The sequence below is a fragment of the Triturus cristatus genome, chromosome 6, assembly GCF_964204655.1.
Source record: "Triturus cristatus chromosome 6, aTriCri1.1, whole genome shotgun sequence".
Classification (NCBI taxonomy): Eukaryota; Metazoa; Chordata; class Amphibia; order Caudata; family Salamandridae; genus Triturus; species Triturus cristatus.
In genome coordinates this window covers 80,343,437-80,358,595 of record NC_140589.1, presented here as the reverse complement: position 1 = coordinate 80,358,595, position 15,159 = coordinate 80,343,437, and the positions used below count along the sequence as shown (strand labels likewise).

At 53.9% G+C, this 15,159-nt stretch overlaps 1 protein-coding gene and 1 pseudogene across 2 annotated transcripts in view; one reads left to right on the top strand and one right to left on the bottom strand.

Annotated features, from left to right (window-relative positions):
• LOC146813792 (cap-specific mRNA (nucleoside-2'-O-)-methyltransferase 1-like) overlaps positions 1 to 15,159 on the top strand; it is a 946,504-nt gene that overhangs the window by 523,119 nt on the left and 408,226 nt on the right. For both annotated transcript variants that reach the window (XM_085610255.1, XM_085610254.1), the window contains one exon: positions 8,363 to 8,419. In XM_085610255.1, coding sequence (XP_085466381.1) covers positions 8,363 to 8,419 — 57 coding nt within the window. The remainder of the gene's footprint in view (positions 1 to 8,362; positions 8,420 to 15,159) is intronic.
• Positions 9,655 to 11,792, bottom strand: LOC146813793 (ubiquitin-conjugating enzyme E2 G1 pseudogene; annotated as a pseudogene).

Genomic DNA, 15,159 nt, shown 5'->3' with positions numbered 1-15,159 from the left:
ACCTGTGCCTTGGCCGCCCCCCTGACGGTGGCCTTACAGGCCTCCCACAGGGTGCCCGCTGAGGAGACCGACCCATCGTTATCGGTAAAATACTGCGTCAATGCGGACCCCACCTCCTTGCGGAGCTTCTCGTCCTGGAGGAACCAGGCGTTGAGGCGCCACATCTGGCGGGCCCCACGAGGGGGGGGGCCCAGACCCAGGAGGACCGGAGAATGATCAGAAATCCCCCGAGGAAGGATGCGGACATCCTGGATGCCTACACAGTCGGCAGGGGGGACAAAGATCGCATCAATACGCGCGTGGGTGTGGTGGGCGGCCGAGGTGTGAGTGTACCGCCGTGCGCGTGGGTGCCAGATCCGCCACGCATCACATAAGCCCTGGGCCTCCGCCCAGCTCGCCATCTGCTTAGCTCGCGCGGCGCGGGGCGCCGAGACCGGACCCGAAGAATCAAGCTGCGGAGCCGAGACAGCATTGAAATCCCCCCCCAGAACAAGAGCTCCCGGCGGGAGATCTGTCAACACCGATGCAGCATAAGATAAAGCCTGGGACAGCCCGGTGGGCGGCGCATAGAGAGACAGGAGACTGAGCGGCCGACCCTCAAGCGTGCCGCAAACGACAATCCCAATCCCTTGGGGGTCGTGAATCGCCCGGGTGAACACAAAAGGGAAGGAGCGGCGCAATAGGACGGCAACCCCCCGCGAGCCGCGCGAGAACCCCGAGTGCCATACCCGGTCGTACCCGTAGCGCGCCAGAAAGGGACATTTCTCGCCCAGCAGATGAGTTTCCTGAAGTAAGAGCACATCAGCCTCCGCGCGCTGGGCGTACTTGAGGACAGCGGTGCGCTTGAGTCTATCTAGCAAGCCGTTCACATTCCAGGACAAAATGCGCACCTGAGCCTTAGATGCTAGTTCTTCCATGGTAATGGTGGGAACGAAGCGCGCTGGGAACGGGGTGGCCAGGGGAAGCCAGGGCCACGGATCTCTCGCTAGGGGAGGCCCGCGGGCAGCGCAGGAGGGCAAGTGACGGCGGCGCGTGGGCTGGCGGTGGCATGAAGAAATGTAGCTGCTTTTACTGCACACCTGTAGATACGAGTGGTAAAAGCTGCTACTGCGGAGCGCTAGGTGGCGCCTGACCGGCATGGCTGCTCTGCCGTGAGGCTCCGGCTGTAAGACCCCGCCGATCCTTTCTTCCTCGCCTGATCCTGCCCTGGCCGGCTGATTTCGTCAGTTTTGGGGCCCGGGCCCGCCTGGCTGTTCCTGGTGCGAGTTTGGGGCGCGACCGCCCCCCCGGAGCTGTGATTGCTGCTTGTTATCGGCGCCCGGCGGGAGGCGGCTTTGATCCCTGACGCTGGGTGCGGGCGCGCGGCTACTCGAGACCGCGGCGCCCACGAGGGTGCTGGGCCTGGGAGTCCTGGAGGCCCGGTGAGATCGTCGCTGCGGCAGTGGCAGCCCCCCCCCTCGTTGGGGCCCCGACCTGGGATCCTGTGGCTGGCGGCGAGGTGCTGTGGGGCCCATTCCGGGCTGTGGTGCCGGACGGAAGGCCGGGCGGTGAGTGGGGCACTCCCTGGTGGGACGATCGGAGCTGCTGTGGGGCTGGAGGTGGTGGGGGCCCTCCCCTTCGGGCCGGGTGTCGACGGCCGGGGCCCGGTTTCCCCCCACTCTCCCCCACCAACGCTGCTGGACCTGCCCTGGCGTCCCGAGGCCTGCGGCGGCGAGCTGGTGGAGTGACGCCTCGTCGGGGGTTCGGGCCGCAGACCGGCGGTCAGGGGGAGGTGGATGGCTGTCCCTTGCCTCCCGCTCCTCCTTTAACCTCCCCCCCACCCCCCCCCTTTTTTCCCTCCATATCCGCCACTCTGGGGGCCTGTGTGTTGGGGTGGCCCTGTCCGCGGGGGCCACCTGGGACCCTGACCCTGAGCTGTGCGAGAGCGGTGGACGTGTTGGGCTCTCCGAGGCGGACGGGCGCCCGGTGAACTTGCTGTAACGAGAAGGGGTGCCCCTCCGAGCGAGCTCCTTGGCTACAGGCGGGCTGCAGCTCCCCCAGGCTCATCGTTTGCCGGATCGGGTGGTTGGCGGGCAGACCCACCGGGGGGCTAGTGACGAGGTGTCCTCCTGCTGCTCTCCTTTCAAGGCCTTCTGGAATCGCCGCGACCGGATCTGTTGCCCGTGGACTGGGCGAAGCGCCTCCCGGGGTCGCAGGTGCCGCCGCCATGGGTAAGGACAGGGCTTCCCGGTCGACGCCCGCAGCTACCCAGACCAAGATGGACAAGTTCACGACTTCTGAGAAGGGGCCGGGGCCCCGGCCCCTGGAACAGACCTTGCTGCCATCCTACAGGCCATCACGGCGTCCCACTCCTCCCTGGAGGGCATGGTGGGGGAGGTGAAGGTGGACGTGGCCCTTCTTTGGCAGGACCTGCGTAACGCCACTGCCCGCATATCTGAGGCTGAATCCCGTATCTCAACCGCCGAGGACGACATCCACCAGCTGCAGGACCAGGTGCGTGAGCTCACCGCCCACTCCAAGGAGCTGTACCGCCGAGTGGAGGACGCTGAAAATCGTGCCCGCCGCTGTAACCTCCGCCTGGTGGGGTTCCCGGAGGGGGCGGAGGCTGGTCGTGCAGATGACTTCCTGGAGCATTGGTTTGAATCCTGGATGCCGGTGGGCAGCCTCTGGGCCTGCTTCGTGGTGGAGAGGGCCCACCGTTCCCTGGCGCCGAGGCCCCCGGGAGCGCCCCCCCGTCCCTTTATCCTGAAGATCCTGAATTTCAGGGACAGAGATGCGATCCTCAGGGAGGCCAGACGCTCCGCGAATCTCCGCTACCAAAACCACACTATAATGGTATTCCCGGACTACACCCGAGAGGTCCAGGAGCTTCGGCGCTCCTACCTGGAAGTGAAGCAGAAGATGCGATCCCTGGGCCTCCAATATCAGCTGCAGTTCCCGGCCCGTCTCCGGGTCATCTTCCAGCAAAAGACTTTCTTCTTCGACACGCCGCGGGCGGCCTGGACCTGGCTTGCGGAGGAGTGTCCCCTGCAGTGTGCTAGTCGGGGATCTCCGGTGGAGGGGCGAGCTGGGCGAGGAGCGCCCCGCTCTTCCAGGTCCCGACGGCGACGGCGCATGCTGCCCCGGAGGCGCGCGGGGGAGGAGGTGACTGTCGTGCGCTCCGGGGGGCGGCTGCGGCGGGCGTCCGGGGCTTCTTCGGCCTCCTCGGTGGCGCCCACTGGTCCTGACGCCGCTGGGCAGCGGGCCGTGTCCCCCCCAGCAGGCGGGCTCTGTGACCCAGCCTGCTCCCCAAATAGACACTTCGGACCTCTCCCGCAGCCCCACCATTTGACTTCCACTTACTGCCTGTGATATATTTGCCGGGGGATGGAGGTGGGACTCTGCTTCCTGGTCGCTAGACTTCGCAGTCGGGCCTCGGTGCTCCTACACATCTGTTGCTCTCGGCCAGGGCGGATGAATTGGGTCTGATCTGATTTATTGAGGGGTCCACTAGCACTCAGGCCCGAGCGTTTTAGCTTGGTTTTGGTTACTCACTGTTAGGGCGACAGATGCTTCTGTTCTCGAAGTATAGGGTGGGGGGTGTGGGGTGGGGTTTGGTTTGGGGTTGTTTCTTCCTCCTAGGGAGGTTTTTGTTGTTAGAGGGTGTACTCCTCGTTGTTATGGTTCCAAGGTATCATGTACTATTCGACCTGCTCTCCTGTCCGATCTTCCCAGGTCCCTCCTTCCGGGGAGCTCTCCTGCCCACGCGCTTCTTGGCCCCTCTGTGGGCGCAGTGCCCGTGGGGAATTGGTATCCTGCGCGCTTCCCGACCCGCCCACGGCCCCCTTTCGCTCCCACTTTGTCTATCTCCTGTCCTACATCCCCCTGCTTGCTCCCATGGCGGACACACCCCTGCCTAAAGCTGCGGTGCGCGTCTTATCCTGGAATGTCAATGGTCTGTTCGATCGCTTCAAGCGCATGGCGGTCCTCAAATACGCGCAGCGCGCGGAGATTGATGTCCTCCTTCTTCAGGAGACCCACCTTATGGGTAATAAATGTCCCTTCCTCGCCCGCTACGGCTACGACCGGGTCTGGTATGCCGGTTTCGCTAGGGGCTCACGGGGGGTGGCTATCCTGCTTAAGCGTTCCTTTCCCTTTGTAATGTCCCAGGTGCATTTGGACCCCCAGGGTATGGCCGTTACGGTCTGTGGCGCACTGGAGGGCCGCCCGCTTACTCTGCTGTCCCTCTACGCAGCGCCATCCCTGTTGCAGTCCGCTCTTGCGTACACAGCAGACCTCCTCCCCAGGCTCCCGGCAGGGTCTCTCGTCCTCGGTGGCGACTTTAACGCGGTCTATACACCCCATATGGACTCGACGGGTCCGATCTCCCCTACCAGGACTGCTCGCGCGAAACAGCTATCGAGTTGGGCTGAGGCCCAGGGCCTCTGCGACGTCTGGAGGGTTTGGCATCCACGCGAGCACCAGTATACCCATACTTCGGCGGCACACCATTCCCACGCCCGTATTGATCTAGTCTTTGTTCCCTCCGCCGACTGTGCAGGGGTTTGTGATGCCCGCATTCTTCCGCGAGGCCTCTCTGATCACTCGCCGGTGCTTATGGCCCTCGGCCCACCTCCCTTTACGGCCCGTCCGACGTGGCGCTTGAATGCCTGGTTCCTTCAGGACAAAGCCTTTCAGAGGGTGGTGGAAAAAGGGATTGCGGAATACTACCTCCACAACGTGGGCTCTGTCTCTTCTGCGGCTGTCCTCTGGGAGGCAGGCAAGGCGACTATTAGAGGGGTTGCGAAGGGGCATCTACAGCAGCAGCGCCGGCGCCAACTCCAGCAACTTACAGCTTGTGAAGCGCAGGCCCTGGCGCTTGAGCGCGATCGGGAGGCGTTGGGAGACGCCGCACGGGCGAGACGGCTGGCCTTTCTCCGCGAAGAGATACGCATGCACTCTCTGGATGCGGCGAAGACTCTTTGGCGCTCCTCGGTGGCCCGGGTTTACGGGTGGGGGGACAAGAATGGTACGCTCCTGCACCGTCTGGCCACCTATCCTCGTGCAGGCCGGGTAATTCCAGCCATCGTGGACGCCGCGGGGGAGACACACACGGTCTCGGTGGCAATAGCTCAAACCTTTGCAGATTATTATTCCCAGCTATACCGGGCGCGGGCGCGGGGACTCTCCCTTGCGGGATTGATGGGGGAGGATGGGGCGGCCCTGGCGCGGTTGGGGCAGGAGGATAGCAAGACCCTGGACCTGCCCATTTCCCTCCAGGAGGTCGAAATGGCAATCTCCCATTTGGCACCTGGGAAGACCCCGGGACCGGATGGTTTTCCACAGGAGTATTACGCCCATTTCCGTGATGCCCTGGCCCCGCGGCTTCGGGATCTTTTTGCTGAGGCGGTGGAGAAGGGTTCCTTCCCGCGAGAAACGGATACCGCCACTATAGTAGTCTTGCCGAAAACTCAACCCCCATCGCAGTCCTGCTCCGAGTACCGGCCGATCTCTCTTATCAATACCGAGCTCAAAGTCTACGCTACCGTCCTTGCGCAACGACTGCGCCCGTTTCTGGCCGCGCTGGTTCACCCGGACCAATGCGGGTTGATGCCAAATCGAGGTACCAGACACTGCCTGCGGCGCCTGCACCTTGCTCTGGGCCACCGTGAGCGCCTCTCTCCTTATCTGGCCCTTCTCCTGGTGGACTTCGAGAAGGCTTTCGATTCGGTGGGGTGGGACTATCTTGGGGACACCTTAGAACTCATGGGGTTCGGCTCCCAGTTTCGTGCCATGGTTCGGGTTCTTTATGCGGACCCAAGAGCTCGGGTACTGGTCAATGGGACCTTGTCCCGCGCATTTTCCATAGGGCGGGGGACGCGGCAGGGCTGCCCGCTTTCGCCCCTCCTCTTCGCCCTGGCGATGGAGCCCCTGGCTGTGCTCCTCCGGGCGGATCCTGTCATCCGTGGCTGGGACTGGCCGGGTATGGTCCCTGATAAAATCGCGTTGTATGCGGACGACGTTCTTATTTATCTCTCAGATCCGGCTGTCTCGGGTCCTCGGGTGCGCCAAATTCTTCACCGGTTTGGGCAGGCATCTGGTCTCCGTTTGAACTCCGGGAAGTCTGTCCTGGTTCCGCTCCACCCTTCACGGGAGTGTTTTGATTGGCAATCTGACATTCCTCTTCGACGGCTGTCCTTTAAATACCTGGGGATTTGGGTTACCCTTCTCCCGGAACTGTGCTGGGCTCTTAATGTGGCCCCCGTGGTGAACAAGGCCAGATCAGATATGGCGAAGTGGCAATCTCTCCCGTTGAACCCGTTGGGAAGGATCGCTCTTTATAAGAGGATGATCCTCCCTCGGTTTTTATATATGCTCCAGAACACGCCCTGCTCCTTCCCCCGCTCCTGGTTTCGGGACCTGGATAAGACCGCAACTAGATTTCTTTGGGGCGGAGGTAGATCCCGGTTGGCCTTGGACCGCTGTCGCGTTCCTTCCTATGACGGTGGCCTGAGCATGACGAATCTTTACCTATACTATCTTGCTGCGCGGCTGTTAGTGGTCCACGACTGGTTTTCGGGTGGGTGGGATGATCCGGCTTATCGACTGGAGGTGCGGCTCATCGGATTCCCCTCTATTCAAAATATGCTCTATGGCGCGACGGTCCCTGGATCGCTTCCAGAGGTAGTGCGGGCCCCCTTTCTGGCGTGGCGAGCGGCCCTACGGCACACTCGGTGGTCGAGGGTGCTAACCCGGGTGACACCGCTGTGGCACGGCACTTGGATGCGGGAGGTGGCGGGACTCGGGGGCTTTCGTAGCTGGGACCTCCTGGGGATCTCCTGCCTGGGTGACGTCTGGCGGGGAAGCCACATGTGCTCCTTTCAAAAGCTCCGGAGTCGCTTTTCTCTCCATACCTCGCAGTTTTATCGTTATCTCCAGTTGCGCCATGCGCTCCAATCTTACGTCCCTCTAGATTCCAGACTCCCTGACCATAGCCCGCCTGAAGCCCAGGTGATGCTGGGATATCTTGGGAAGGGGGGCATCTCCCGCATTTACCGATCCCTGGTTAATAATACCCCGATGGACTGGAGTGGGCTGAGGCAGCGGTGGGAGGCCTGGGTGGGTCCTCTGGACGACGATGATTGGAGGGACGCCCTAATGGCGCCCAGGACAATCACCGCATCGGCTCGATTGCGGCTTGTCCAGGTTTATTACCTTCACACCGCATACCTGACCCCGGAGCGTCTGTCTCGCGCAGGCCTGTGCCAGGGAGCCTCGTGCGGGCGGTGCGGGATGGACCCGGCAGATTTCTTTCACATGGTCTGGTCTTGCCCTCGCCTGGCCGGCTTCTGGAGGGAGATTGAAACTGACTTAACTGACGTCCTGGGATGGGAGGTCCCCCATGACCCTTGATTAGCGCTGCTGGGCATAACGGATGGGCTGGATGGCTCCCGTAACGAGCACTATTTCCTAACCACGGCCCTGGTGGTGGCCAAGAGAGATATAGCGGCCGCCTGGAAGCAGGTTGACCCACCCAGGGGAGGCAAATGGCGCAGAGGGGTGGATTGGTGCGCTGCACAGGAACGGACATTGTATGCTGCAAGAGGCTGCCCCAAAAAGTTCCGTAAAGTATGGTGGAAATGGCTTGGGGGCCTAGTTTAAGGGGGGGTATGCATGGGGCGGGAACGGAGGGAGAGGGGTGGGGGAGATTGCTTGGGCTGCTGTTGTTTAACTGCTGCGTGCTGGGTCTGAATACTATCAATTTGCTCAACTTGCTGTATGTCCTTTTTGATCTTGATGCCTATTTGAAAATAAAAATTTGTTTATAAAAAAAAAAAAGCTGCTACTGCGTACCATGAAATAAAAAACCCTACATCATAGGATTGGCTGTGTTTCCAGAGTGTGCAGTGTGGGTTTGGTTTGTTCTGTTAACAGCTGTGATGGTGCATCTCCGGGGGTTATGGGCACTTGGGGGCTACCAGGAGGAATACAACTAAGGCATGGGCCCCATCTGCTATCCCACCCCAACCCCTGTAAACCCGACCTCCCACCACAACTGGTACCACTATTGCTGTCAGCACCTTTATAGCTCTGTGATAAGATTGTGGCATCTGTTTCTGGTGGGGCAGAGCATCATAGAACCTGTCCTTTTATCTTTGAATATATCATTTTGAAGAGTGTTACGCCAGCATTGGTATGTTAGTGATAACTTGGGTGGGAAGTGTGTGCATCGTAATTAGAAAAGGATGTTATGGCTCCACTGTTAGTCATACAAAATTGAGAGCGATGTATTTCTACCATGTATGTAAATAAAATTGAAGGAGGAAACTAAAAATGTGTTTTTATGTTCACCTTTGTGCTTATTTTCTCTCGTCTCTTACAGGCATTGTCAGATTCAGATCAAAGCGCTGGCCAAAATCCATGCATTTGTTCTGGACTCGTAAGTATAGATGTTAGTCTTCCTTATGCACAAACATTGATCGTTCTGTTTGTTCCCCTAACATTGCAGTATTGTAACCATGTGCTCATGATGGTTCCAGAGACCAAACTTCAGGAATTCATTGGCAAAGCTAAAGTGAAGAGAATGTAAAGGATTAGGGATCTGAGTGAAATGTTTAAACGGTTTTACTCCAAAAGCCTATTACTGTTTGGGACTGAAGAGTCCAATCCCAGCGGTGCCATGGTTTAAGACAGTCTAGACTGCAACTGGTAGATTCTGAGATACAGGTCCCAAAAGGTAAAGGCACATTCGATATTCAAAGTGAGGACTGGCCTAGTATTCCCATCAGTCCAGTTGAAAGTTTAGGGACCGTTTGAGTCATTACTTGGTCCTTGGGCTTCACAGGATTGTTGTCACCAAGGCATCAACCATCGCTTTGTAAACACTATATTTGGGTGGTATCCAGGGTGCTTGAATGATGGCTTTATGGAGCTACATTTTTGGGGTGACTTTTTTTTCTAGCAAAGACTATTTACGAGGGCAACACCGCTAGTTTTCTCAAAGTGCTCTCCTAGGTTCAGAATGGACCCCAGAACATCTGTGTCCCTCGCAGGTCTCTAAAACCCTTTGGAGAGAGTTTCCCTGTCAGCTACTGCCATAGTGTTTCTGACCTTCACCCCAACATGAAATATCATATGATAACGTTCGCCATAGATCCAGTGCTTGCCAAAATATATTCTTTAGCACTGGAGAGCCGTCATAATATTCAATTTTTGTCTATTTCGTAGTTTTAACTGTTCTAGTGTTCATACTTGGATATAGTGTTTTTCTTTTTCTAAAGCAACACAACGATTGCACCTTGATGTTATTAGATTGAGTCATACTGAATCTAAGTTTCTAAACCCCGTCAATCTTAGATTGAGGTTTGACATCTTCGACCCTGCAACTCTGAAAGTAAAATGGCTAAAGATAGTAACTTGTTATTCAGTTAGAGTGCACCAGTATTGTGGCCCTGGGATATCGTTCTTTAATGACCACACAAGCACAGGTTTCTGCCTTTTGGAATAAATAAATGTACATTCCTAGGCGGAAATGAATACCAATCATTCAGAATTTATGCAGTTAATACACTAAAAAACTCAAAACAAAAAGGCAAACTATTCAGAAGGAGGAAGAGAAAAGGGGCATGAAATACACGTCAGGCTCATACTGAGAGCATGAAATCTCCATCTTTCTTATCCACAAAGTGAAACTATGTCTTGAGGATCAAGTATTGGGAAGATATCCTTGCTCTGAAATCTGCTGGAATTAAACTCCTTCAAAAACTCCATCTCTTTACTTTTTCTCACACATCTAGCAACTTTTCTCCTGAATTCACCATTAGGATCTTCTCTCCATTCTTTTGCAGCATCATTGTTTGCCGGAGATTTGATGTTAGGATCTGCCAGCATAGATATAACACTGATCATGATGGTTTCCAATGTGTGGATTGGAAGTCAGCGCTCTTCTGGTTTTTCATAAATAAACTTATCCTCACCGGGCTCATGAAGGATGGAAATGCAGACACCCCGATTCTATGCAACATTGGGATGCCAGATTTTGGTTATGAACTTCATCCTTGGCGGTCTCAAAGGATAATCATGAGGAAACGTTAGATGAATCCACCCTCGAATAACATATTGTGTACTCCAATTACAACAAACTCCCATTTGTAAATGTCATGGTCGTCTATGAGGCCAGCAGAAAACCCCGGCACAGGGTTCTTGTTTAGTTCTGCTAACTGCTTTCTCAGTAGAAGTACCAACTGCCATAGTGCGGGGCGTGGACTGGAGCCGCTCCAAGTCAGAACACAGGGCCTGCAATGAGCCCAGCTGCCATAAGCACCCCAATATCTCCGGCCCAGACTCTGTTCCCCCTTCTGCAGTTTGTTTGGCCAGTGGAAGGCAGGATCCTATTAAATAGATTATTCCTTCAATATGTGTGGATTTTTCAGGGGTTGATGTGTCTCCTTGTAATGCACTTAGGAGGAGGATTGCTAAGTCACTTACATTTGATGGTCACCTGCAAATCCTGGAATGAATCATTGGCTCAGGACATTTCTAACATTAATAAGTTGAGTATAATACCAGGCTTCATAACCCTTAGCCATGCAATAATCAGATCTAGTTAGAGGAAGTTGGGGGGAGAAACTTCTCCCTACCAGGCGAATGATGAAAACCCTGAGCTAGACTCCGGGTGTCTCTTTGTAAAGGTTCTGTAGCTGCTCAGGCCTATCCCACTCCCATCAGCTCTTGACAAAGCAAACAATCCCTTTGGTTTGGTGCTTTCATTGTAATGAGCGTGGCTCCATCCCTCACCCAAATATCCAGCAGGGTTCCTTGTTAGATTAAATACTTTTAACAATTTCATTTAAGGGGTGGAGAGTGTTTTCCCCAAATATTGAATATGTTTTGCACCAGTTTTTCGGTCTCTCAACCACAAATGAAAAATCCTCTGGTAAGCGTTTCCAGTATCCTCAGATTGGGTACCGAGGGTAATTAAAACATTTCCACTTTCTGCTTATGTCCAAATATTCTAGCCGTTGCACTGGAAAGACTCCTTAAATGTATCTTTTTTTAGGTCTTGCCTGCATTAGCATGCCCTAGCGCATGTGCTCTCTTGCGAGGGATTGAACTTGGGGCTTGGAGTACACCCATTGCTTATCATTTGTGGACTTCATTGTCACTCTAATTTGCTGCCGTCTAATTGGGCAGTACGACCTGGCTTCACTGCCTCTTCATTCAGCTGGAACAGGTACCATGTACTGATTGCTTCATCTAGAATAGGATCCTTCCGCGTCTGGCGCTGTGATTGAGTTGCAACATTTTATTTATTTTCTTTCTTTCTTCCCCTGCTGTCCTTTTTGCTTTTAGTCCTCTCCCACCTGCCCGTCAGTGTTGCTTCTAATCGATCTGTGTTGTTTCTAGTCCCCTCCCTCTGTCCTCCTTGTTGCTTCTAGTCCCCTCCCACCTCGTCTGTGGTCCGTCTAGTCCCCTCCCCACCTCCGTGTTGCTTTTTCCCCTCCCTCCCGCCCTGTGTTGCTTCTTCCCCTCACTCCCGCCCCGTGTTGCTTCTTCCCCTCCCTCCCCACCCTCTGTGTTGCTTCTTCCTCTCCCTCCCCACCCTGTGTTGCTTCTTCCCCTCCCTCCCCCTCTGTGTTGCTTCTTCCCCTCCCACCCTCTGTGTTGCTTCTTTCCCTCACTTCCCGCCCTCTGTGTTGCTTCTTCTCCTCCCTCCCCACCCTTGTGTGTCTTCTTCCCTTACTCACCACCCTCCATATTGCTTCTTCCCCCTCCCTCCATGTTGCTTCTTCCCCTGCTTCTCCACCGTCCATGTTGTTTCTTCCTTTCTCACGTCTGTGTTGCTTATTCTATTCCCACCCTCTCGTTGTCACTCTTGCTCCCCACTGCCAGGGTTGTATCGGGAGGGAAAATATGCCCTGACACCCTAAAAAGATGTGTCCCAAAACACAGCTTCAGTGTTTTATGTATTATAAAAAGGAGGGGTGTTTCTCTAAAAGAAGCAAGTTTTCCTAACTTGACTGACATAAATAAATGCAAATGTTGCCTGGACTCTTCATGCATGGATTACTTCACAATGGTGAACAACACCTGAATATAAGTGAGGCCACTTCTGCTAAGGCCCCCTGCTCAATCTGCATACATTAATGGGCCGGTCCAGCGAGAGACTGCGAATTACACCTCCGCCCGTTGGTAAAAGGGAACTAATAGAGGCCCATCTGTCTCTGCAAAGGCCACTCAGGCCCCCATTTGGCCTCTGACAGTATCTGAAGAACACACACAGTCCATATCGGCCGTCATGCTGGCCAAAAAAGCTCACAAATCGGCCTGTCGCCCTTTCCCCGCCTCACCAATCCGACCTTGGCCCCGCCATAAGGAAAAAGCATAATGATGCAGTGAGTGTGGCCACTTCATTGCGCTTTTATTTCTAACCGTCTCATTTCCCCCACCCGCCTACTCTCCTGTTCTCCACCCCCAGGTGAGTTTTGTGACTTAAATGGTGACCACATGATGCCTATTGTGTTCAACAAGCCGGAAGTTTAAATCCTACCAAGGCAAACTCAGCTTTACATTTTTATGAGGTAAATCAGTTGAGATCTGGTTTATTGGGTAATACTACAATGCCTAGGAAGGGCAGAACTGTGTTACAAAGTACAGTAAAAAAGAAGCTGTAATTATGATGGACATTCTCTTTATGATGCCTCTGCTGTAGCCCTTAGTCATGACTGTTTTGCACCAGTGTCCCATCTTCTTTGAGGGAGGGTTTGTCGCCTTCTGTCACCCTTTTTTAGCCAAGTCTTCCTTCCGTAGTTACAGGGTACCACTGGTTTAAAAGCAAATCCCACTTTTTACCTGACTTTATTTGAAGCCAGTAGACTTTGGAACATATCCTCTAAACAGCGTGCTTTCTCGCTGGCATACAAAGTTTTCTTTTCGAGAACCATCAGAAAAGGAAGTGCAGCCCTTTGTATTTTTGACTCACGTTTTTAGGTCTCGCTGAGTCAGCGTGCATGCGCTGCTCGGAGAGACTTTAGTAAGGGCTTTAAAAAATGCTACCGCCGGCTAAAGCTTGCAGTGCATGTGCGCGGGCGCGCGCTTCAGCAGAGGCGCCATATGGCGTGATTACTGCTGCGCACACACCACTCGCACACATGCACTGCAAGCTGTGGCCAGCGGTAGCATTTTTAGCTTGCTAATCGCGGCATCATTGGTCCGTTTAAGAGACCCTAATATTGCTGGTGCCCTTGCTGATCGAATTGCTTGCATGAGCTTGATTTGTTGAGCACAAAGCGAAGTTGAGCAATATTTGTATTGCCAGATTTTTTTTTTTGCACTCTAGTCGCGCGAGTTGCCGTCTTGATGCAAATGTACCTTTCTGTTTCTCCTTCTGCTGCTAACTTACAGCACAAATGAAACTCCCAATTCGGCCCTTCTCTACTATGCCGTGCGTGTTCTCCCTGTAGCCTGCAGGGGTGTGTGGACAGATGGCGATATTTTCTTTCCTGTCATTTTTGGTGACTCCAGATAGAGAGAACAGATAAGATCGTTTGCTTTTAACGAGCCTCCCTCACTGGCCCTTAAAACAAGTGAAATTCTCACTTGAATCATTTCAGTTGTGTTTTCAGTGTGCTTCAAGATCCAAACCACAAAGCAAAAGCATTTCCCAATACCCATGAATTATTATAACGTGCTTTTACATTCGAGGCCCGTACACGACAATATGCGAATTACCGTGGAATTATTAATATTTTCTTGTAATAGCATATATACAGCGTTTACCACTTAGCTACATCTTTACTAAATCGTTTTCTATTTAACACTTGACAGTGTCTCTTCCGCTGCCACCCAATTAGTCATCACTTTTTACACTAATAATTTACTCCATTTTGTTTATTAAATGTTTGCCTCCAGCTTGTCTTCGGTGCAGGGCTAATCTTAACATCGCGTGCCAAGGCTCATATTTTTTTCATTAATCTTTTTCCAACCGTACGTTCTTTTTCGAATGCATGTTTTTTTTTTGGTTTTTTTGAAAACATATTTTATTGAGCGATTGCACAGATGGTACAGGACCCTGAATATCAGGGTCAACAACAGCATGACATTGCAGTATATCGTCGTAGCAATCTATTTGTGCATTTAGCAAGGATACATATCGAACAATAACAACCCCCCCCTAACTCCCCCCACCCCTGCCCCTGTGTCGCACCCTGCCCATGGACTCCCTACCCTCGCCCCACAACCCCGCTGCCACATCATGCCGTAAGAAGAGGAATTCCCCAGTCGTCCCCTCCTACCTGGCACCCCTTCTTCCCGACTAGCCTCCCTAGGCCTTCCACTAATTAATCCACCTCTTCCACTGGTGGCTCCAGCCACAGTCCCCGGTAATCCGCCCATCTTTTCCATATTTTATAGTGCTTGCGTGGACACCCTCGGGCCACAAATATAGGCTGTTCCAGCCCCATACAGAAATCTAGGCCGTTCTTCCATGCTGCAATCGATGGGGCTCTAGGCGCCTTCCACGCCCTGGCAATATCTCTTTTCGCCAGCGTAAGGCCTAGCCGCAGTAGGTGCTGCTTGTATATATTGCCCCCAACGCCCTCCATAACATGAAGCAATGAAAGGCGTGGCGTGCGCGGAATCATCCACCCCAGCACTTCAGCTAGACAAGAGATCACCCCCTTCCAGAAGCGGTCCAGTACTGGGCAGTGCCAAATAGTATGTATAAATGTTCCGTCCTCCTGACCACACCGCAGACAGTCCGGAGCAGCAACCAAACCCGCTCGGAACAGCCTGGCCCGGGTAAAATATACTCTATGCAGATATTTAAATTGTATGAGGCGCAGTCGTATCGCTATAGCTGCCTCCCTTGGGGCTGCCAAGGCCTCCCTCCAGTCGTCCTCATCGAGGGCCCCTACGTCCGTTTCCCAATCCTCCCGCAGCTTCTGAAGCTTCGTAGAGCAATGTATCACTAGGGCCTGATATATCCTATTCGAATGCATTTTCTAGCGCTCCTCAAATAGAAGTACATAAATGTATCTCGTTTATGTTTCGCTATGAATTATAATTCCTTTGGTTCTTTTTGAAACTTGAGTGAATGCAGGAATGCCCTTTTCTTGGAAACAGTGGTACTGATCGCTCCATTAGCACACAGTATCCATCAGCAGAGTACTTACACTGCCC